Source organism: Oncorhynchus kisutch, linkage group LG21, assembly GCF_002021735.2.
Source record: "Oncorhynchus kisutch isolate 150728-3 linkage group LG21, Okis_V2, whole genome shotgun sequence".
In the NCBI taxonomy this organism is placed as follows: domain Eukaryota; kingdom Metazoa; phylum Chordata; class Actinopteri; order Salmoniformes; family Salmonidae; genus Oncorhynchus; species Oncorhynchus kisutch.
The window spans coordinates 8,754,598-8,780,002 of NC_034194.2; the positions used below are offsets into that span (position 1 = coordinate 8,754,598).

The following is a 25,405-nucleotide window of genomic DNA, read 5'->3' on the forward strand; positions in this document are numbered from 1 at the left end:
ACTTTATACGGTTGTCCCAATGGTTGTCCCACTGCTTGCGTTTGGCGTAATCCAGGAAATCGCAGTGTTTCTGCCGGGAAATTCCGTCTGCAAGGGGGCGCTCAGCCTCCCGTAAGGATCGCATGTTGAAGGGTGCCTGCATGGCTAAAACCAAAGTGATTGATTTTGGACAGCACTGTGGTGTGGCTATGTAACAATATGTGGATAATATCATTAGCACAATTTGCATTTCTAAAGTATTCTATGTAGCATTTGATAGCACAATTTATCTTTAAAATGTCAGTGGATTCATTCTGATCTGTCACTGTTGATCAGTCTCTGGTGTCAATGCACTGTCTGCATTGCTGTTCTGAGGTGCCACTCTTTTGCGCATAATACTGTAATCTCACAATCTCATCACAGTTTTAGTATGTGCCAGGAAACGCTGTTGATTCTAATAATGCAATGACAGGGACATCTATATTTCGTATCCCTAGCCCGGCAGCGGAGATGGAGCATCCTCTTATCGAAGAGAGAACTCTGCAAAGATGCAGATTGATCAATCAATCGATAGAAGGAGCGCTTGCCCGTGACGTAACCGCTTCTGTTGTGTGAATGAGCGGAGGAGAAGCCTTCTCCCCATTCCATTATGTACACAATGAAACGTTTTAAGAGTTGAAAGCACAGCACTGGATATGGAGAAATGTCACTAAACTGCCTGGATTGAAAATAGTATATTCTTGGAAATGGTGCTATCAAATAAGGTAGGTTAGATGAAAGCCGCATGTAAAATCTGCCTTACTAGCCAACATTAGCTAGCTTGGCTTGCTACATCGCATGATATCTATTTTGCTTGCTAAATAATCGACATGTTACAGAGACAAGAAATCGTTTGCTTGCAGTTCGCTAGCTAGCGTTACCCATATGTTGTGTTATCCCAGCTACTAAATACCATATAGATAGATAACGTTAGATAGATAGCTGTCTAAAAAGATAGCTAGCTGCTAGCATTGGTTTGTTGTTAGCTAACTGGTCCAGTGCGTGATGGATGCAAAGGATGCTTTGTTGTCAAGCAAGGTAACGTTACGCTATCTAATTTTAACAAAGCGATCCTTTCTCCCTCTCTTTTGTAAGACCTTAACGTTACTAGACCATAACTAACGTTAGCCAGCTAGCCTACCAACTTGCCAGATATTTTATCAAATTAAATGCCTCGATTAACAGTTTTCAGAATGACAGCTGATGATGTTGGAATAGGATGGCTATGTTGGGTTGGTACATTGCTATGTCTGTTGGCTCCGTAAGCAACGCACAGGGTAAGTTCAGAACAAGCAGCTCTTATGTCAATCACCGTGTTCATGCATTATTCTTAGCTATATTAGCTAATACCACAGTAAGAAAAATGACTTGGCTAAATGGGCTTTAAAAGTAGCCTGCAATAGAGGTTGAAGATTCCGCTGATGTCCAGTGATGCGATTTTTAAAATGTCCAGTGATGCGATTATCCAAAGAAACATTATTTGCTGTGAGTAAAAACAAATGGATGTAAATGTTCCAATACGTTCTTTACATTAGTATATAGGTGAAGAAAGTAAAATGACAGTGACAACACACACATTTTGACATCTCTCTGGGGACAGATGAAGATGGAGTTCATCAAGGACTCGACTTTGGCAAGATTTGTCAGTTGTCCAAATTGAAATGTTTCTCTCCTTTCTCCATTTCTTTCTGCAGTAAAAAGCCAGCGACACTGATGCCAGGTGCAGGCCGTCGTTGGGAGCACTCCGAGCAGCACTTGGGATGAGTGGTGCAGTAGAGCAGGCGGCAGACATCCTGTCAGTCACAGACTTGGTCCGGGAGAGATGGAGAGTGGTGAGTTACTATAAATACTACCAGCTACAGAAAGGGCACAGCCAGCTTCGGTCAAATCTGTCTTGTTGCTGCTCCCATTCTCCTAGCGAGGTCAAAGCAGCATTCTGTAATGTGTTATGTAATGTGTCTAACCGGTATGAGATGTGGTGTGTGTGTACCTTCTTTAGGTACGGTATGGCACTTTTCATACAGAACACTCACAACTTCCCTCTCGTTCTCTCTCTCCACCTCCATCCCCCACCCACCCGCTCTCTCTTCTTTCTTTACTACCTGCATTCCACCTTCTCCATTCTATTTTCAGGTGAAGAAAATTGGCGGGGGTGGCTTCGGGGAGATCTACGAGGTGCTGGATCAGCTGAGCCAGGTCAACGTGGCCCTGAAGGTGGAGTCTGCTCAGCAGCCCAAACAGGTGCTGAAGATGGAGGTGGCCGTGCTGAAGAAGCTCCAGGGTGAGAGACAGGGGCCCTGTTGGAATACAGTACGACCTCAGATATAAGTCTAGAATGGAGGTCGTTCGGAAATACACTGAAATGTCCATAACTTTGAAATTCACACAACCGTATCAAACCTTTGTGGAAAATATTGATTGGATATTTACGTGTTTCTAATAATTTGGCCAGATACTGTAAATATCTAATGTGTTTTTGAAGAGAGACCTTCTAAGCAACATTTATGTTTCTCTGTTTCAGGTAAAGATCATGTGTGTCGCTTTGTAGGCTGTGGCCGCAATGACCGCTTCAACTATGTGGTGATGGAACTTCAGGTCAGGTTTTTGGCTGCGTGTGCGTGCACACTTGTGTGCGACCTTTGAAATATTTGAATCCCTTTAATTGTAATGTGATTTGTGGATTCAAATAAAGTGTGTGTGTGTGTGTGTTGCTTTACTGTCTGTGTCCTATAGGGGAGGAATCTGGCAGACCTGCGCAGAACTATGTCTCGCGGCACCTTCACCGTCTCCACCACTCTGAGACTGGGCCGACAGATGCTGGAGGCCATCGAGAGCATCCACTCTGTGGGCTTCCTGCACCGCGACATCAAACCGGTAAGGGGTCATGGGGTCAAGTTGTGCATAAGCATGTATGACAATAGTATAATGTCTCATAGTGATCCTGACTACTTCCCAGCCATTTTGTTATTATCAGTAAAAAAAAATTATGCATGGTGAGAAATGCCTTATTATAAGACCACTTCAAGTTTCAAAGCATCCCAATCACGGACTCCCAATCACGGCCGGTTGTGATACAGCCTGGAATCGAACCAGTGTCTGTAGTGACGCCTCTAGCACTGAGATGCAGTGCCTTAGACCGCTGCGCCACTCGGGAGCCCATGAATTGCTGGAAAGAGTAACAGGATTTACTTAGATTATTGCCTGCTTCATCAGATCAATGGCAAGGACAAGACTAAGTATCAGTGACTGATTTACTGTGTTTGTACCACCCCAGTCAAACTTTGCCATGGGGCGCCTGGCCAGCACGTGTCGATGCTGCTACATGCTCGACTTTGGTCTGGCCCGACAGTTCACCAACTCTTGTCAGGAAGTGCGTCCTGTAAGTATTCCTGCCCGTGCATGTGTGTATGCGCATGTGGCTCAGTTGCTAAAGCATGATGCTTGCAATGCCAGGGTTGTGGGTTCGATTCCCATAGGGGACCAGTACGAAAAAAGTATGAACATGTATGCACTCACTACTGTAAATCACTCTGGATAAAAGTGTCTGCTAAATGACTAAAATGTCAATGTGATGGCTACATTTCAATCGCCACTTAAAATGAAGCAATGCATTGGGCATGTATTCTAAGTAGTATGCTAGTGTGAATATTGAAGATTCAATTTAATTTCTTATCCATCTCTCTCTCTCTGTCAGCCTCGTCCCGTTGCAGGGTTCAGAGGAACGGTGCGCTATGCCTCAGTCAACGCACACAAGAATAAGGTGAGGTCAACCTTATACTAGGCTATATGAGTACATGTTCTCACCTTGCTCACCCATGTTGTGTGTGTCTGTGGTATTCAGGAGATGGGTCGCCATGATGACCTCTGGTCTCTCTTCTACATGCTGGTGGAGTTAACGGTGGGCCAGCTACCCTGGAGGAAGGTCAAAGACAAAGTAAGTGCATGTGTGTGTACTGTACATGTATGAGCATGTGTGTTCATGCTCTTTTCCCTCTGCTCACAGGAACAGGTGGGGAACCTAAAAGAGACCTACGACAATCGCCTCATGCTCAAACACCTCCCCTCAGAGTTCAGCGCCTTCCTGGATCATATCCTGACCCTGGACTACTTCACTAAGCCTGACTATCAGGTAAGATTGGATATGTTTCCATATGTGTGCATTAACTCAAATATCCACTGAGTGGACTGATCCATTGTGGAGGCTGCGGGGATGGCACTGTCCATCAGTCTAATACATGTTCTACTTAAATTGTGCATGGTTATATTACATAAGAACAATGGTGCAACACTAATAGAAATCATATTATTTTATAACAAATGCACTTTCTCCCTCTTCTGTCCACTGTTCTGAAACATATTAGTGTGCTGTTGAATTGGCGCCTTTTCGTAGACCATGTTGCTATGTGCATAATAGCAAAGTTAACCAGCATTTTTGTGTTGAGAACAATGCTGCGTAGGCAGCAGCAGAATGAGGAAAGAGGAAACGCAAACTCAATTAGTTCTGTAATCAATAGCCTAACTGCTTTATACTTTAAAAAATATATTTATTTATTTAACTAGGCAAGTCCGTTAAGAACAAATTCTTATTTACAATGACGGCCTACCCCGGCCAAACCCTAACCCGGACGACGCTGGCCCAATTGTGCGCCAGCCTATGGGACTCCCAATCACGGCCGGTTGTGATACAGCCTGGAATCGAACCAGTGTCTGTAGTGACGCCTCTAGCACTGAGATGCAGTGCCTTAGACCGCTGCGCCACTCGAGAGCCCATGAATTTATCTACAGAAATAAGACAGATCCTGCTTCTGTTGCCTCTGAGTATTTGTTTAATAGCCTACTGATTCATTGAGCATAAAGCCTCATGCAATGACATGTAAAGTAAACAAATTCGGCAGTTTTTAATCTTTGCTTTGCTGTAGTAAAGATTTAGACTTTTTTTCTCTCTCGTTAGAACAGCCTCTCTGGAATGATTTAAAATGTGTTTATTGTTTACACTGTTCCAAATTGTCTGAATTAATTATATTTATAATAGCAATAACGCTCCTTTTTCTTGATCTCCTTCTTATTGTTATTGTTTTTCTTATTCTTATTTTTATCCTTCTCATTAGGCTTAGTATAGCAGTCTGGTATAACCACCATTGTGTTGCAGGCGTAAAAGTGCATCCTTTTTAGTCTTAATAGCGTAACTTATTTGGCCTATATTTCAATACTTATACAGGCTACTGTACCATTCAATCATTCATTCGTTAATGTCATCACACAGCGTATGAGTCATTCATGCATTTTAGTTTTAAAATAAAATAAAGCGAGCCTTGAATAATTACTTTAAACAATAAATAACCGTTCCATTTTGGAAATTGCATTCATGAATGATTGCAACTGTTTTTGTTACAACAGACTCTCTGGTATGCTTACACTTTATTTTGTGTTGTTTACATTGTTCCGAACAGTCAGAAAATTATTTTGTAATTAGAGGTCGACCGATTAATCGGAATGGCCGATTTCAAGATTTCATAACAATCGGAAATCGGTATTTTTGGGCAGCACCTGTTTGGTGCACACAAACTTTTCTGTAGCTTAGAGGCTAGAGATAAAATGTATGACACTGTAACGAGACAGACACTTCTTATATCATGCAGGTTTCTCAGATCAAAAAACCTAAATGGCGCTCAATCAAATAAATTGAAAAAAAGAGCTGTCACAAATCAATATATCTCAAAAACAGTCCAAATAAAATGGACAATATGGAATCACAACTGTTGTCCAGGAGTTTCACCCCATTGTCATGATCAGTGGTTTGAAGTTTGTTTTACAAGCTGATCATAGCGAAAAAGAAAGTACTTCTGTATTTCCCGCTGTGTAAACACATTGCAAATAGGCTCAGGATAACTCCTGATAAAGTTGTGTAGCTGATATTCAGAGCTGAAATAGCCAAATTGACTAGTCACAGGAATCAGGACTAATAAAACCAATGCAGCGGCCTGTTTTACAAATGGTGGGGCTACCTCATGGATGGGCATTCATAAAATTCCATTGCGGGCGACATAGTAGGCTTCACCCTAGTAAGCACGAGCCAATATCTTTTTTTGGTGCTGTCCGGATGTTTTTTTTGTGTGTTAAAAAGGGTAGGCTTACCACATACTGTAGATGGGCATTCATAAAATTACATTTAGGCAACACTGTAGGCGACACCTCAATAAGCACGGACCGACGTCATTTGGATGTCTTTTTTTTGGTACAGTTCCGGACCGGCCTTGATTTCCACGTATGTCCATGTACATTGGTTTTTTGTCTGGTCCGTACCAAATATGAACCAATCATGGACGATTTGGTTCAGATTTTGTCCAGTTTGGACCAGTCTTGAGTTGGTCGTCTATAAATGACTCATTTTCAACTTTCATTCAGGACCAAAAAATTGCCTGATTTCAACATCTGCCCAAAAGATTTGCAACATCTGTAAAATATGTTTTTTCAACAACTGTAAAGGTCCTGGAGTGGCCTAGTCAGTCTCCAGATCTCAACCCCATAGAACATCTTTGGAGGGAGTTGAAAGTCCGTGTTGCCCAGCAACAGCCCCAAAACATCACTGCTCTAGAGGAGATCTGCATGGAGGAATGGGCCAAAATACCAGCAACAGTGTGTGAAAACCTTGTGAAGACTTACAGAAAACGTTTGACCTCTGTCATCGCCAACAAATGGTATATAACAAAGTATTGAGAAACTTTTGTTATTGACCAAATACTTATTTTCCACCATAATTTTTTTTTTCACCATGTGATTTTCAGGATTTTTTTTCTTCTAATTTTGTCATAGTTGAAGTGTACCTATGATGAAAATTACAGTCCTCGCTCTCCTCTTTTTAAGTGGGAGAACTTGCACAATTGGTGGCTGACTAAATACTTTTTTGCCCCACTGTAGGTATTTGGTCATGTGCATGCGATGCATACATGTCATGTAAAGAGAGCAAGGGTTGAGGGAATGGGGAATGTTTTTCCTAAAGAAATTAAGGATTTCGGTAACAGAAATGGCAATAATTATGTTGCACCTTCATCAACAAACACTTTGATGTTCTGTGGTGGTCGCTGCAGCAGGGAGGAGAGAGACAACGGGTGCCAGTTACAGTCATTCGCTGTCTTTTTTTTCTTTTTAACACAGTGCAGCAAGTCTGAGCTGGCTCGGCACAATCAAATAAATTGCTGGTCGGGCACCCTCTAGTCATTTGTGTGTCTTAATTATTTAATCAAACCGTGTGCTTAAAACATCAGACCAGCTCAGTGAATATAGTTGATTTGATTTAAACACATAGGATGTGTAAATATATGGAAAGATACATGTTTAACAATTTCAACCAATCGATTGGACAAAAGATCAGATAACTCTTGGCTAACCCCAAAAGAAAATTAGTCGAGGACAGCCCTTAACTCCCTGGTTTGACTGAATTTGAATGGAATTGACACCCACTCCTATGTGTGTATTTGTCTGCCAACAATAGCTCTTCCCATTGTTTCATAATCCTAAATGTCAATGAATTTGGTTGTTCTGTTCCAGCTACTTTTTTCAGTGTTTGAAAATGCCATGAAGAGCCACAATGTGTTGGAAAACGACCCGTATGACTGGGAGAGGTGCGACTCAGAGGATATGCTGACCATCACCGGTTCAGCCACCACCGCTCAGCAACTGACCCGCCTCACACCAGCTTACATTGGGTAAGAACTGCAATGATGGCATATTATTTTAAAATAGTAGCGGAGAGGTAGAACTGTGTGGTATCAGAAGTAGGGTTGAAGTTTTTTTCAGGAATCCAGGCAGGAGAATTCTTGAATTTCCTACTTATTCCAGGAATCTTCCAAACTGGATATCTGAAAAACCTGGGAATTTTGGGAATGTACCCAAAATGTTGCAACTGTAATCCAAAATGTTAACTGTTCCACTCAAAGACTATGTTTAGACAGGCAGCCCAATTCTGATATTTGTTCCACTAATATTTATCAATATTGCTTCAAAACTATTCTAAAATATTACTTACGAACAGAATTTAGAATGTTTGTTTGCATAGAAAAAGTGTGTTTTATCAAACAATCCTATGAGTGTCATACCGGTAGGAGATGACCATTGATAAATACCAATTGTTCTCAGCCTTAGTGCATATACAGTGCCCTCCACTAATAATGGCACACTTGGTAAATGTTTATCCTCTTGGTCTTTCATTCAAAATATTCACAAAAATCTAACCTTTAATTAAAGTAAAATAATTGAAAGAAAAAATACATTCTTATCATAAAACCAATATTTTTCTCATATATGTGTGCCACAATTGTTGGCACCCCTTCATTCAATACTTTGTGTGACCTCCCTTTGCAAAGATAAGAGCTCTGAAAATTCTTCCTGTAATGCGTGATGATGTTGGAGAACACTTGGCAAGGGATCTGAGACCATTCCTCCATACAGAATCTGTCCAGATCCTTCAGATTCAGGAGGTCCACACTTGTGGATTCTCCTCTTCAGCTTATCCCACAAGTTTTCTATGGGGTTTAGGGTAGGGGAGTAGGATGGCCATGGCAAAAACTTGATTCTGTGGTCAGTGAACCATTCTTGTGTTGATTATGAGGTGTGCTTTGGATCATTGTCCTAGTGGAAGATCAAAACACGGCCCAGTTTAAGCTTCCTAGCAGAGGTTTTGATTTAATATCTGCTGGTACTTGATATTCCATGATACCATGTATCCTGACAAGTTGTCCAGGGCCTTTGGAAGACAAACTGCCCCGCAACATCAAATATCAACCACCATACTTCACAGTGGGGATGAGGTACTTTTCTGCATGGCTATCTTTCTGTCTATGCCAAACCCACCTCTGGTGTTTGTTTCCAAAAATATATATTTTGGTCTCATCTGACTATAGAACCTGGTCCCATTGAAAGTTCCAGTAACGTTTGCCAAACTGTAGGCGCTTGAGTTTGTGGTTTGAAGACAGCAAAGGCTTTTTTTTATGGCAACCCTCCCAAACAACTTGGTTATGGTTATGTAGGTGGCGTCTGATCATAGTTCTGGAGACTTTGAGTCTGGAGACCCCAAGACCCAAGAAACGTCTGCAATTCTCCAGGTATTATCCTTGGAGATTGTTTACCCACTCAAACCATCCTCCTCACTGTGCGTGTGGGGTCTTATAGACACACGTCCTCTTCCAGGCCGATTGTTAACATCTCCAGTTGCTTTAAACTTCTTAATTATTGCCCTGATAGTGGAAATGGCTATTGTCAACCGTTGATCTTTTTTCTTAAAGCCATTTCCTGATTTGTGCAGCTCAACAACCTTTTGTCTCATGTCATTATTGTATTTTCAGGTCTTTCCCATAGTGATGGATGACTATGGGAACTTGGCCTATGTGTCACCTCATATACTGTATGGTCAATCATCCCTTTTAAAGTCTGTGGGGAATATACAACGCCTTACCATGAAATACAATGGCGCAACCAAAAAAATGATAAAAGTAACTATTTTCAGAGACTGAATATAGGTGCTAGTGTTAGAGATTGAGTTAAAACAAAAGGTTTTTATTTGGTTTGCTCCGTTGTTTTATTTTTTATTTTTTTATTTCACCTTTATTTAACCAGGTAGGCTAGTTGAGAACAAGTTCTCATTTGCAACTGCGACCTGGCCAAGATAAAGCATAGCAGTGTGAGCATACAACAAAGAGTTACACATGGAGTAAACAATTAACAAGTCAATAACACAGTAGAAAACAAAGGGGGGGTCTATATACAATGTGTGCAAAAGGCATGAGGAGGTAGGCAAATAATTACAATTTTGCAGATTAACACTGGAGTGATAAAGGATCAGATGGTCATGTAGAGGTATTGGTGTGCAGAAGAGCAGAAAAGTAAATAAATAAAAACAGTATGGGGATGAGGTAGGTGAAAAGGGTGGGCTATTTACCAATAGACTATGTACAGCTGCAGCGATCGGTTAGCTGCTCAGATAGCTGATGTTTGAAGTTGGTGAGGGAGATAAAAGTCTCCAACTTCAGCGATTTTTGCAATTCGTTCCAGTCACAGGCAGCAGAGTACTGGAACGAAAGGCGGCCAAATGAGGTGTTGGCTTTAGGGATGATCAGTGAGATACACCTGCTGGAGCGCGTGCTACGGATGGGTGTTGCCATCGTGACCAGTGAGCTGAGATAAGGCGGAGCTTTACCTAGCATAGACTTGTAGATGACCTGGAGCCAGTGGGTCTGGCGACGAATATGTAGCGAGGGCCAGCCGACTAGAGCATACAAGTCGCAGTGGTGGGTGGTATAAGGTGCTTTAGTGATAAAACGGATGGCACTGTGATAGACTGCATCCAGTTTGCTGAGTAGAGTGTTGGAAGCCATTTTGTAGATGACATCGCCGAAGTCGAGGATCGGTAGGATAGTCAGTTTTACTAGGGTAAGCTTGGCGGCGTGAGTGAAGGAGGCTTTGTTGCGGAATAGAAAGCCGACTCTTGATTTGATTTTCGATTGGAGATGTTTGATATGAGTCTGGAAGGAGAGTTTGCAGTCTAGCCAGACACCTAGGTACTTATAGACGTCCACATATTCTAGGTCGGAACCATCCAGGGTGGTGATGCTAGTCGGGCATGCGGGTGCAGGCAGCGACCGGTTGAAAAGCATGCATTTGGTTTTACTAGCGTTTAAGAGCAGTTGGAGGCCACGGAAGGAGTGTTGTATGGCATTGAAGCTTGTTTGGAGGTTAGATAGCACAGTGTCCAAAGACGGGCCGAAAGTATATAGAATGGTGTCGTCTGCGTAGAGGTGGATCAGGGAATCGCCCGCAGCAAGAGCAACATCATTGATATACACAGAGAAAAGAGTCGGCCCGAGAATTGAACCCTGTGGCACCCCCATAGAGACTGCCAGAGGACCGGACAGCATGCCCTCCGATTTGACACACTGAACTCTGTCTGCAAAGTAATTGGTGAACCAGGCAAGGCAGTCATCCGAAAAACCGAGGCTACTGAGTCTGCCGATAAGAATATGGTGATTGACAGAGTCGAAAGCCTTGGCAAGGTCGATGAAGACGGCTGCACAGTACTGTCTTTTATCGATGGCGGTTATGATATCGTTTAGTACCTTGAGTGTGGCTGAGGTGCACCCATGACCGGCTCGGAAACCAGATTGCACAGCGGAGAAGGTACGGTGGGATTCGAGATGGTCAGTGACCTGTTTGTTGACTTGGCTTTCGAAGACCTTAGATAGGCAGGGCAGGATGGATATAGGTCTGTAACAGTTTGGGTCCAGGGTGTCTCCCCCTTTGAAGAGGGGGATGACTGCGGCAGCTTTCCAATCCTTGGGGATCTCAGACGAGATGAAAGAGAGGTTGAACAGGCTGGTAATAGGGGTTGCGACAATGGTGGCAGATAGTTTCAGAAATAGAGGGTCCAGATTGTCAAGCCCAGCTGATTTGTACGGGTCCAGGTTTTGCAGCTCTTTCAGAACATCTGCTATCTGGATTTGGGTAAAGGAGAACCTGGAGAGGCTTGGGCGAGGAGCTGCGGGGGGGGCGGAGCTGTTGGCCGAGGTTGAAGTAGCCAGGCGGAAGGCATGGCCAGCCGTTGAGAAATGCTTATTGAAGTTTTCGATAATCATGGATTTATCAGTGGTGACCGTGTTACCTAGCCTCAGTGCAGTGGGCAGCTGGGAGGAGGTGCTCTTGTTTCTCCATGGACTTCACAGTGTCCCAGAAATTTTTGGAGTTGGAGCTACAGGATGCAAACTTCTGCCTGAAGAAGCTGGCCTTAGCTTTCCTGACTGACTGCGTGTATTGGTTCCGGACTTCCCTGAACAGTTGCATATCACGGGGACTATTCGATGCTATTGCAGTCCGCCACAGGATGTTTTTGTGCTGGTCGAGGGCAGTCAGGTCTGGGGTGTTCAAGGGCTGTATCTGTTCTTAGTTCTGCATTTTTTGAACGGAGCATGCTTATCTAAAATGGTGAGGAAGTTACTTTTAAAGAATGACCAGGCATCCTCAACTGACGGGATGCGGTCAATGTCCTTCCAGGATACCCGGGCCAGGTCAATTAGAAAGGCCTGCTCACAGAAGTGTTTTAGGGAGCGTTTGACAGTGATGAGGGGTGGTCGTTTGACTGCGGCTCCGTAGCGGATACAGGCAATGAGGCAGTGATCGCTGAGATCCTGGTTGAAGACAGCGGAGGTGTATTTGGAGGGCCAGTTGGTCAGGATGACGTCTATGAGGGTGCCCTTGTTTACAGAGTTAGGGTTGTACCTGGTGGGTTCCTTGATGATTTGTGTGAGATTGAGGGCATCTAGCTTAGATTGTAGGACTGGCGGGGTGTTAAGCATATCCCAGTTTAGGTCACCTAACAGAACAAACTCTGAAGCTAGATGGGGGGCGATCAATTCACAAATGGTGTCCAGGGCACAGCTGGGAGCTGAGGGGGGTCGGTAGCAGGCGGCAACCGTGAGAGACTTATTTCTGGAGAGAGTAATTTTCAAAATTAGTAGTTCGAACTGTTTGGGTATGGACCTGGAAAGTATGACATTACTTTGCAGGCTATCTCTGCAGTAAACTGCAACTCCTCCCCCTTTGGCAGTTCTATCTTGACGGAAGATGTTATAGTTGGGTATGGAAATCTCTGAATTTTTGGTGGCCTTCCTGAGCCAGGATTCAGACACAGCAAGGACATCAGGGTTAGCAGAGTGTGCTAAAGCAGTGAGTAAGACAAACTTAGGGAGGAGGCTTCTGATGTTGACATGCATGAAACCAAGGCTTTTTCGATCACAGAAGTCAACAAATGAGGGTGCCTGGGGACATGCAGGGCCTGGGTTTACCTCCACATCACCCGCGGAACAGAGAAGGAGTAGTATGAGGGTGCGGCTAAAGGCTATCAAAACTGGTCGCCTAGAGCGTTGGGGACAGAGAATAAGAGGAGCAGGTTTCTGGGCATGGCTTGAACAGTAAAAATAAAAACATAGCTACAAAGAGAGGACCGTTGGTACAATTCATGTTGCTTTAGCAATGGCAAATATACTTGAAATGAGTAGGCAATACTTGCCAAGAAGCCATCCATCCTCAATATCTTTCACCTGTAGGCATATAGGCCGACATTGCTGTTTTGCAGAATGAACGAGTCGTGCTTGCCACCTTTCCACCACATTCAGCAGTGTATTTTGCGCATCATATAACCCATCATCACCTGCACATTTTAAGAGTGGAAGCCTTTTCTGTTCACACAGTTGAACTGGTTTTGGGAGGATGCTTTTATGGCCATGTTGGTGCCGTCTATTGCTACGTTCGTATTTGGAAAACCCGTTGGCATCATGGCAAAGACACCCCTCTTGACTTCAACCTGTTGTGCCATGGTGTATGGAAATTGTACGTGTTTCTGTTCCTTTTGCTGATGACGTGTCACTAATTTAAAGAGAAATGTAAAAAAAAAAAAATGTTAAACTTCATTAATCCACCACAACATATGTGAAAATTGCGCGTTTCTAGGTTTTGTAGTAAAAAAGACAGGAAGATGAGTGTTTCTTTTATACTACAAAACCTAGAAATGCCCAATTTTCACATACAGTGCCTTCGGAAAGCTTCAGACCCCATGACTTTTCCCAGATTTTGTTATGTTACAGCCTTATTCTATTCTAATTGATTCAGTAGTTTTTCCCCCTCATCAATCTACACACAATAAGCCATAATGACAAAGCAAAAACAGGTTTAGACATTTTTGCTAGTATATAACAAATTTAAATCTGAAATATTACATTTACATAATTATTCAGACCCTTTACTCAGTACTTTGTTGAAGCACCTTTGGCAGCCATTACAGCCTCGAGTTGTCTTGGGTATGATGCTTACAAGCTTGGCACACCTGTATTTGGGGAGTTTCTGCCTTTCTGATCCTCACAAGCTCTGCCAGGTTGGTTGGGGAGCGTTGCTGCACAGCTATTTTCAGATCTCTCCAGAACTGTTCGATCATGTTTAAGTCCTGGCTCTGGCTGGGCCACTCAAGGACATTCAGAGACTCGTCCCAAAGCCACTCCTGCGTTGTCTTGGCTATGTGCTTAGGGTCGTTGTCCTGTTGAAAGGTGAACCATCACACCAGTCTGAGGCCCTGAGCACTCTGGAGCAGGTTTTCATCAAGGATCTCTCTGTACTTTGCTCCGTTCACCATTATCTTGATCCTGACTAGTCTCCCAGTCCCTGCCGCTGAAAACATACCCACAGCATGATGCTGCCACCACCATGCTTTACTGTAGTTATGGTGCCAGGTTTCCTTCAGACGTGATGATTGACATTTAGGCCAAATAGAGAGTGTTTAGGTGCCTTTTGGCAAACTCCAAGCAGGCTGTCATGTGCCTTTTACTGAGGAGTGGCTCTGTCTGACCACTCTACCATAAAGCCCTCATTGGTGGAGTGCTGCAGAGATGGTTGTCCTTCTGGAAGGTTCTCCCATTTCCACAGAGGAAATCTGTCAGCTCTGTCAGAGTGACCATTGGGTTCTTAGTCACCTCCTTGACCAAGGCACTTCTTTCCCGATTGCTCAGTTTGGCCAGACAGCCAGCTCTAGGAAGAGTCTTGGTGGTTCCAAACATCTTCCATTTAAGAATGATGGAGGCCACTGTGTTCTTGGGGACCTTCAATGCTGCAGAAATGTGTTTTTACCCTTCCACAGATCTGTGCCTCAACTTAATCCTGTCTCAATGCTCTACTGACAATTCCTTCAACCTCATTGCTTGGTTTTGCACTGTCAACTGTGGGACCTCATATATAGACAGGTGTGCCTTTCCAAATCATGTCCAATCAATTGAATTTACCAATAGTGGACTCCAATCAAGTTGTAGAAACATCTCAAGGATGATCAATGGAAACAGGATGCACCTGAGCTCGATTTCAAGTCTCATAGCAAAGGGTCTGAATACTTATGTCAATAAGGTATTTCTGTTTTACATTTTTAATACATTTGCAAAAATGTCAAAAACCTGTTTTCGCTTTGTCATTATGGGGTATTGTGTATAGATTGCTGAGAATTTGTAGTATTTATTTTATCAATTCGAGAATAACACTGTAACGCAACAAAATGTGGAAAAAGTCAAGGGGTCTAAATACTTTCTGAAGTGTCTTCCGTCTGGCCACTCTACCGTAAAGGCCTGATTGGTGGTGCTGCAAGAGATGGTTGTCCATCTGGAAGGATCTCCCATTTCCATTAGGAGAAAGTAGAACATTTTCAAATTTCCATTTAACAAATAACAGTACTTGATATGGATTATTGTAACAAATGTGCTTTTGTGAAATATATAATATCTTGACAGGCTAATGGATATATATTTTGTATTTGTATTTATTGGGGCGGCAGGGTAGCCTAGTGGTTAGAGCGTTGGACTGGTAACCGGAAGGTTGCAAGTTCAAATCCCCGAGCTGACAAGGTACAAATCTGTCGTTCTGCCCCTGAACAGGCAGTTAACCCACTGTTCGTAGGCCGTCATTGAAAATAAGAATTTGTTCTTAACTGACTTGCCTGGTTAAATAAAGGTTAAATAAAGGTTAAATAAAGGTTAAATAAAATTATGGATCCCCATTAGTAGCAGCTGCCCTTCCTGGGGTCCAAACACATTAAGGCACTTAAATTACATTTCAAACAAAAGATAAAACAGTACATTATTACATCGCTACATATCTACAATACAACGTTTTCCACACTCAGCGCTTGATAAGCTCTCCCCTTATTCCACCACTGTGCACACTGTGTGTGATTTTATGCACACTCTCAAGCAAACATTCAGATTTTTGCCTATGCATGATGAATAAAAGATGCCCCAGATCTTTTCACATCAGATCTTTTTCAGAGCTGATCTGACAGGTCAGATGGAGAAATGTTCTGTTAATCCATAACTTTGTTTGGCTTCGTGTTGGTTGGTGTGATGCAGAATATTTGTGTGAATGGGTGTAATTGATGCCTAATCGGTCAGCATTTGCTGATTTGACTGTGATACCTTCCTTCAAATCGACATGGTATAACTTTTGTCCCACTCACGCAATTCAATCCATGGGTTGATTCTGTAAAATCGGCCAAGCTTTTTTGGGTGGAAAGGAAATCTGTATATTTGGTCAGTGATCCCTTGGAAACCACTGGCCTCATTTGTCCTCTGGAAAGTAGCAGCTGAATGATTTTCTCTCTCCTCTCTGTCCCTTTTTCCGTCCCTTTCCCGAATCCCTCTCTCTCTCTCGCTCTTTTCTCTTTCTCCTTCTCCCTCTCGAACACCCTCCCTTCCCCCTTCTCTATATCCCGCCAGCATGGCCAATGCCTCAGTGCTCCCCGCCGAGCTGCAGAGGGAGAACACTGAGGACGTACTGCAGGGCGAGCGCCTCAGCGACGCCGACAACTGCCCCCCCATCCCGGCCCAGCACCAACGTGCTGCCCAGGGCGTTGACGTGTGGGAGGAGATGGACCGCAACCGCAACTGCAACCACGCCGCAGCCCAGCAACAACAACAACCGCTCATCAGGAAGGTCAGGATTTGGAACACATGCATATTTGTGAAATAATCAAATGTTATTGACCATATAAATAAATACTGGGTTTTAGACAGGAACACACAATTATTGCATGCTATCAAATAAACACCCCCATTAGTTTCCCTTTCCTGCTGCAGTTCAGCCAACCTTGTCTACTTCAACAGGTACATTTTCTATATTGGGCATATTCTGTATGCTCAGTACTATACTATTAAATTTTGTAAAAATTTTAATTTACCTTTATTTAACTAGGCAAGTCAGTTATGAACAAATTCTTATTTACAATGACTGCCTACCAAAAGGCCTCCTGCGGGGACGGGGCCTGGGATAAAAAAATTATATATATAAATTATAAATTATATATATATATATATAGGACAAAACACACATCATGACAAGAGAGACAACACTACATAAAGAGAGACTTAAGATAACAACATAGCAAGGCAGCAACACATGACAACACAGCATGGTAGCAACATGAAAACAACATGGTAGCAACACAACATGGTAGCAGCACAAAACATGGTACAAACATTATTGGGCACAGACAACAGCACAAAGGCAAGAATTCTATACTGATTTTCTATAAACTATAAGGTAAGGTACTTACCCCACTTTCCCCTATCTTAGATTCATTCTGACTATTTTGAGGAAGTGATACTGGCTTTGTTCCCATGGCAGGGGATCTCAAACTTTTTGGGGCCCGGGGACCCCTTTTGGGATTGCAAATTCATCAGGAAGTAATATTTAATACCTAATATCAATATAGACATTTTATTTGCCGAATGCGCCAAGTAGAACGGGTGTAGACTTTCCAGTGAAATGCTTGCTTACGAGCCCTTTCAAAAGATGCTGAGTTCAAATATCTAGCTGTTTTTAAAGCTTAAATTGCAGTGTTTATTTTCTAAACGTAAAAAAAATACAGGAATGTATTCAGTTGAATAATGGATAATTGGAGTGCTGTGGATACCAGTATCCCTGTAAGCCTCCCAGGCCCATGTTGCCCAAGGTTAAGAAATTGTAGATTATTAATATTACACTGTATTGAATTACACCCTCTAAACATATTCCACGGAGAACAAGAGAGAGAGATCGATCTGGCTGCAGACCGCTGCAATACCACATCCATGGACACCACTTTGAGAACCCCTGTCCTATGGTGTCTCATGGGGGAAAAACATCAGTAACTGCCACATTGAACCACACCCGAGACTGCATTTTTTTTTCTCGTAATGAACAACAGAGATAGTGTGTTTAGTCACTCTTTTAAGACCCAGCGATATGACCTGACCATAGGCCGCAAAAGCAATCAAAGATCTTACTAAGAGAGAAGCAAGAGGCTGAAGGAGATTAGCCTCGTACCTTGTCCTCTCTTTGTGTGTCGGAAGTCACCTGGCTTTGGTAACATTTGCGCTGTACTTCCAACACTTTTTTTTGTAACAACTACATTCCTTACCCCTTCTCCAGGTGGTGAATGAGGACGAGCACAGCCAGAACCATGGTGGCAACCAGAGCCAGAGCTCCCCCAGAAGGGTGCGCTCAGAGACCATGTTCCTGGACCGGGCAGCCCCCCTGCTCCGGAGGATGAGACACAGCCAGAGCCTGGCCTTCGAGAAGAGACTGGCTCCCGAACCCAAGCCCACCATCGAACGCTTCCTTGATGCCTAGTCAGTACCCTTTACCATTCATTTACAGTAGTTTTAATAGTTTATATTGGTCTACAGTGTACAATAGGACAGTGGGGGCAGACATTTCACAATGTTTGTTTTAGTCTTGAACTACAAGACCTGATTCAGTACTCAAGGGCTTGATGATTAGTTGAATCATTGTGCTAGCTCTGGAATAGAACAAATACTGCTGGGGGTCCCGGAGGAGATTTTTGAGAACCACTGCACTAGGCACAAGGCAGAGGGACTTGTATTCATTTAGTCCTTAAACTACTGTATGCAGGGTTTTGTTTCAACCAACCTTGAATTTGTTGGACTGATCTTTGGCTAGTCCAGGGGGTGCACTTGTACGTCAAACTGCCTCATGCTACAGGAACTGAGGATAAGCTCCTGCTTCTAGCTTGCACAAGCCAAGGCTCATGCAAGGCAACTTGCTTAATTCATCTCACTTGTTGGAATGTTCATTAGCTAGTTATGCAGATTTTACAAATATATTTTTTAAAATCCATTAGTCAAATTTTAAATATTTATTAAGCAATTACTCATGTCAAATCCCAATTTTCTTTTATATTTCCAGTCTGGGGAATCAGCATCCACAGGAGCGAGAGATCACAATCCCCGAAAGCGGCGGGGGGCGGGGTGAGCAGGTTGGCACCCCCTGTGACGAGGACCAGGCGACAGAGACTCCCGACCAGGAGGAGGGGGCTGGGGCCCTGAACCTCAGTTCTGTTCCCCAGGAGGGAAACTCCCAGGATTGGTTGATGCTGGAGCAGGGGGGAGGCAGCGGGGCCTCGGGGGCAGCCAAGCCTCCAGGAGACTATGCTCTCGATGGGAATAAACTAGAGGTGCATTCAGATGCTGAGATCCAGGACCACCAGCCTCCCTCAGCCCCGAGCAGCCCCGTCCTGTCCCACATGGCCCTGCCCTGTACCTGGTTACTGGGCGGCAGGAGGCTGCCTGGGATGCTAGGCCACATGGGCCGAGCCCAGATGGAGCAGGTGAGTGCGAGCAAGGCTTTGGCAGAATAAGAATTGCTCACACATATACATACAGTTCTATTCTGGGCATTAAAATGTCACTTTTTCAAAATGCCCTGCTGAAGTATGGCCCTGATGGTGCAGTTATATCCATTATGAAGGAAATGTTTCTTACTCCACTGCAGTACAGGTTAACTTTTGAAGAACTGTACACACGCCAGATATTCACTGACATGGACAGAGATCTCTACCTCTCGCTTTTATCCAAAGCGACTTACTTAAAGTGCGCTCATCTTAAGATCGCTAGGTGAGACAACCACATATCACGGTCGTAGTAGGTCCATCTTTCCTCGATACAGAAGTTATCAGCAACGTCACTGCTAGTAGGAAAAGACAAGTGCAATTTTAGTTTTTTATTGGGAGGATAGAATAAGACTGAGATGTCTTATTTAATATACTGTTTTGAAGAGGTAGGGTTTCAGGCGTTTTCAGAAGATGGGCAGGGAGCTCTACTTGTGCCTCCTCACCACCTCTAATGTCCATCTACCATTAATCTCTGGTCTTCCTCTCCACAGTCTGCCAACCCTGTACCACAGTCCCCTGTGATGGAGAAGAGTGAAGCCATACCACTAGAGGCTCTGTCAACCAAACCCAATGACCTCCAAGAGGTCAAGGTCGACGAGCTGGAGATTGTCGAATCAGCCCCCAGCCCTGTGCCAAGCCTCATCCCAGCCCACCTCGCAAACGACAAAGACCCAGAGAGCGACTCAGGCCTCCCCGACCGTTCCTCCGAACCCAACCAACACCCTCAGATGGAGAAAGCCGGAAGTGCCGCGGAGAGCACCGGCACCTTCTCCTCCTCCCCTCCCCCACCCACCTTGGTCCTGCTGCGAAGAGAATCCCCCTCCTCGCCCAGATTGAGCCGCATCCCCATACGAGATCCAACCACCGTCCCGGATTCCCCCACCATGGACCGCCGCCACCGCTGGAGCAGCCCTGTGCCTGGCTCGCCCTCCCACTCGCCCTCTCCATCGCTCTCCTGCGACAACCTGCTGCCCTGTGGCATCCGGGAGAGGTTCCTTTCCTGCTCAGATCGCGGCTCACGCTCCGACTGGCTGGGGGAAGACCGTGACTCCCTCTCGCTCTCCTCCTCAGGCAGCAGGAGTAAAATCCCTCGGCCCATCATTCCCCCTCTTCCAGGGCTCGAGCAGCAGCAGCTCTCCTCCTCTGGCAGGTTCCTGCCTCGTCCGCCTCCCGGGAAACCGCCTACCCGCCCAGCTGTAGACAATAGGTATGAAGAACATGGTATTATGGCACAGCACTGGGCCACGTTTAATAGAAAACTTTATGGAGTGTCGCAGATAGAAATTTAATGAATGAAACTGATGTACTTTCTTATTCGACAGCTATTCAATCTGAGGCATGTTTACTCTACATTATATATGTATCTGAACATTCCACAACGTTGTGCCCTGCTAAACGCAAGACTAGTAGGCTGTGATAGTAAGGGTTGCATCCCACATCACTGATGATAGACAATTTTTTCTGTGTGGATTGGTTTAGGAACATATCGGTGCAAATCAGAATGTATAGGCATGTCTGAATAATACATTATAGTTGCAGAATTGTTTGTTTTTAAAATCCAAACCCTTCTGTTCTCTGCCCCAGTAGGCGCCGGCGTTTCCGGGTGCGTGCCAGCAGCACCAGCGACGCCGACTTCCTTGCCAATCTCACCCAACTGATGAAGGACCGCGGCGGTGCACTTTTCAGTCTGGCGCCACACCCCCGCAGCTCTTCCTCCTCTCTACAGCGCTCACTCAGCTCCTCCCCCTCACGTCACGAGCTCCGCGAGGGGGGAGGGGTCTTCCTGGGGCGTAGCCGCTCTCCGTCCAGCTTCTCGGGGTCCCCTCCCCCTCCATGGTACCCCCAGGACAGGCTTAGTGGGCGGCAGGGGATCCCGTGGGGCGCAGGGCCCGGTGCCAGAGGGAGGGGCCCTAGCCACGAGGGCAAAGGCAGCGGCAAAGTGAGCCGATAAGTGGACAGAATGGGTATCAGTGTGTTGTTCAGAAGGGCACACTGTTGTAAGACATTTTGCAACAATAAACCCGAATTCAGCATTTCTAATTGGACACGTTCAGCCAAGGCCTTGTCAGCTCATTAGGCGGCCACCTATGGCGGCAGATTGACACGGGTGGCATTTTCTGGGCTAAACTGAACAAGATGCACACCCAACAACACAACCTCAAATAAATCTGCCCCAAAACAATGACAATTTCTCTCAACCAGTGGCATATGGGCTTTTTAGGTGAGCGCTGATGTCGCCCTGTGATAAGCAGTTCCCACTTTGTCAAAGGCAGGGGCACAAACATGTTGCTTGTCCATTCCCAGAGGCGCGCTGTGCGCTCCAACAACGTTCTGTTAAGAAAATGATCTAACATAAATCATGTAGCAGATATAGCCAGCGTAAAAACATGAGCCATTCACAATAATTACAGCAAAATGTCAAGAAAACTGTATGCTTATTACACCACTTTATAAGTACCGCATGTCAGAGGCATGACAAATTAGTGAATGGACTTGAAAACGGGTGATCTAGCCTACAGTCAAATGTGATGTGGTTCGACGAGAACATTGACATTTTGCCAAGGCAGAGACATGGCGACATGACAATAGCCAAATTTGTCATTTCACTTTTTGGTGTTTAACGTTTAATAGATGTCTCTTTCCATTCACCACTGTTTGGAGTCTGTTAATATGGTGCGATTGGATGAACGTGCACTGCTAGCCTATGACGGAGCCCTTTGAAGTGATTGTTTAACAATTAGATGAAAACATTTTGACGGGTTGTTTTTATGCCACAGTATAAGGTAATGCATTTTAAAAGTGAAATAACAGGTCTTTACGACTAGGCCCACTGAGATCTTATTGAATTAATAGGGACTCTATATATCATTCTATGATTAGGCCCTTTGAAAAATGCTGGTGCACGCGGTTGGTCCCATACCGGGAAGAATTGAATTATACTTTCACCCCTGAATATAGCATATGGTAGAAAGAGTAGGTGGCCTTTTCTGTAGCCTATAGGCTGAAGATAAAATGTATGACAATGTAATGAGACGGACACTTTTTTACATCATACAGGTTTCTCCGATCAAATAGCCTAATCTACATCACGTTGACATGTTACAACATTTCCTAAAAACAGGACAGGTCAAAGTAAAATGGACAATATGGAACATCAGGCTATTCACAACTGCTGTCCAGACGTTTCACCCCGTGGGCAAAATGTTCATGATCAGTGGTTTAAAGTTTGTATCCGTAAAAAAAATGTAACAAGCCGATCATAGCAAAAAAGAAAGTACTTCATTATTTCCCGCTGTGCGAACACATTGCAAATGTGGATAAAAGTTGTGTAGCTGATATTCAGAGCTGAAATAGCCAAATTGACTAGTCACAGGAATCAGGACTAATCAAGCCAATGCAACGCCTGTTTTACAAAGGGTGGGTCTTCCACATGGTTGGGCATTCATAAAATAACTTTGCAGACCAACACAGTAGGCTTCACCCTAGTGATCATGGGCCGACGTCTCCTGGATGTCTTTTTTTGGCCCTGTCCGGACCTGCCGTCTTTTATTGGTATTTTACAAACGGTAGGCTTACTACATAGATGGGCATTCATAAAATTCTAATTAGGCGACACTGTAGGCTACACCTCGGTAAGCACAGATCGATGCCGTCGCCTTTTGGATGCCTTTTTTGGGGGGGTCCTGTCTGGATCGGCCTTGATTTCCACGTCCACGGATGTTGGTTTTTAGTTCGGTCCAGACCAAATCATAGACATCTATGTTTTGTTCAGACCGTCTTTCATTTGCCTCGCCTCGGGTGACAGAACAGTCAGGACCAGCCCTGCTTTCAGCAGGTACATCTATGTTTTGTCCTCACTGCACACGACCCAGGCGGCTATGGTTACTCAGACTGTAATAATGTATGTACAGAGAACGTACTGCATCGGATCCTATCTTCAACTTTGACAGCATGTGTACATATATATATATATATATATATATATATATGATCTACTACTGTACTCCAGGGAATGTACTGTATGTAATGTAAAATGTATGATAGAATGTATCTATTTATTTGATGTGTCTCGAAAAATGTACTTGAAAAATGTAGCTTGATTCCAGCATTGGAACATCAGATTTCCGAAAAACATTGAGATGGTCTACTCTTTCTCCCTGACCCCAGTCCTGGGTTCTTAACACTATGTATGTATGTATGCCAGACCAAAAAGATCTGTACTGTATCATATGAGGGATCTGAAGGAGGTTGCCTTGTATATACAGTTGAAGTCGGAAGTTTAGGTTGGAGTCATTAAAACTAGTTTTTCAACCACTCCACACATGTCTTGTTAACAAACTACCGTTTTGGCAAGTCAGTTAGGACATCTACTTTGTGAATGACACAAGTAATTTTTCCAACAATTGTTTACAGACATATTATTTCACTTATAATTCACTGCATCACAATTCCAGTGGGTCAGAAGTTTACATACACTTAGTTGACTGCCTTTAAACAGCTTGGAAAATACCAGAAAGTATGTCATGGCTTTAGAAGCTTCTGATAGGCTAATTGACATCATTTGAGTCAATTGGAGGTGTACCTGTGGGTGTATTTCAAGGCCTACCTTCAAACTCAAAGCCTCTTTGCTTGACATCATGGGAAAATCAGAAGAAATAAGCCAACAGCCATCAACCTCAGGAAAAAAAATGTCTAGACCTCCACAAGTCTGGTTCATCCTTGGAAGCAATTTCCAAATGCCTGAAGGTACCACGTTCATCTATACAAACAATAGTGCGCAAGTATAAACACCATTGGACCACACAGCCATCATACCGCTCAGGATGTAGAAGCGTTGTGTCTCCTAGAGATGAACATACTTTTGTGTGAAAAGTGCAAATCAATCCCGGAACAACAGCAAAGGACCTTGTGAAGATGCTGGAGGAAACAGGTCCAAAGTATCCATCTCCACAGTAAATGAGTCCTATAACATAACCTGAAAGGCCGCTCAGCAAATAAGAAGCCACTGCTCCAAAACCGCCATAAAAAGCCAGACTATGGTTTGCAACTGCACATGGGGACAAAGATCATACTTTCCTGACCTGGGTCTTTCAAGTGGACAATGACCCCACGCATACTTCCCAAAAGTAAGCAAAATGGCTTAAGGACAACAAAGTCAAGGTATTGGAGTGGCCATCACAAAGCCCTGATCTCACTCCTTTTGTGGGCAGAGCTGAAAAACCTGACTCAGTTACACCAGCTCTGTCAGGAGGAATGGGCCAAAATTCACCCAACTTATTGTGGGAAGGTTGTGGAAGGCTACCTGAAACTTTGACCCAAGATAAACAATTGAATGGCAATGCTACCACATATTAATTGAATGTATGTAAACTTCTGACCCACTGGGAATGTGATGAAAGAAATAAAAGCTGAAATAAATCATTCTCTCTACTATTATTCTGACATTTCACATTCTTAAAATAAAGTGGTGATCCTAACTGACCTAAGACAGGCATTTTTTTTTACTAGGATTAAATGTCAGTCATTGTGGGAAAACTGTTTAAATGTGTTTGGCTAAGGTGTACGTAGACTTCCGACTTCAACTGTATGTACCGTTTCAAAAAATATATATATAATAATTGTATAGAGAGCACTTCAGTGCTGTTCATTCAAACTAAATGTTAATCTTATTGCACCAACTTATCAGCATTCATTTGTAATAACCAGTGCATGTAGTCCCATCTAAACTCCATTTCTCCTTTCCCTAAAACGACTAGATGAAACATGTATTTCAAGCTATTTAAAAGATCTCACTCACTCTGGCGTATTCACAATGTAATTCTGTGATTTTATTGCGAGAAAATCTCTTATTTTAGGTGATGTGGAGGTGTCACAATGTTGGAATGTAAAAAAATAAAAAATAAAAAAGCACTCATACTGAATTAATGTAACAAGTGCATGGATATCATTGCAAATATATGTCTGTTTATTTATTTTTTTTACATTTGTAGGGTCCGCTAAAACAAAAATGTATTTTTTTAATAAACGGGTCCCGATTTTAAATACATTTATCATGCAGACCAGCAAAATTGGAGTCTATTTGTATCTGCCCTCCTGAAAAACTGATATAATGATTGCAGAAAATCAAATAAAGTATACATTTGG

At 43.6% G+C, this 25,405-nt stretch overlaps 1 protein-coding gene across 2 annotated transcripts; it reads left to right on the forward strand.

Moving 5' to 3' along the window:
* The first annotated feature begins 15 nt into the window (after positions 1–15).
* LOC109866546 (tau-tubulin kinase 2-like) lies at positions 16–25,405 on the forward strand. Of its 2 annotated transcripts, none has more exons than XM_031800174.1 (15): positions 16–743; positions 1,713–1,850; positions 2,152–2,299; positions 2,540–2,613; positions 2,752–2,892; positions 3,293–3,397; positions 3,713–3,778; positions 3,860–3,952; positions 4,022–4,147; positions 7,567–7,724; positions 16,308–16,524; positions 18,001–18,200; positions 18,778–19,198; positions 19,753–20,468; positions 20,846–25,405. In XM_031800174.1, the coding sequence occupies exons 2-15, from the start codon at positions 1,779–1,781 to the stop codon at positions 21,210–21,212; spliced, it is 2,904 nt and encodes a 967-aa protein (XP_031656034.1). In that variant the 5' UTR covers positions 16–743; positions 1,713–1,778; the 3' UTR covers positions 21,213–25,405. The 2 variants fall into 2 exon arrangements, with proteins under 2 accessions (XP_031656034.1, XP_020310852.1); XM_020455263.2 differs by having other exon boundaries at positions 20–743; positions 20,849–25,405.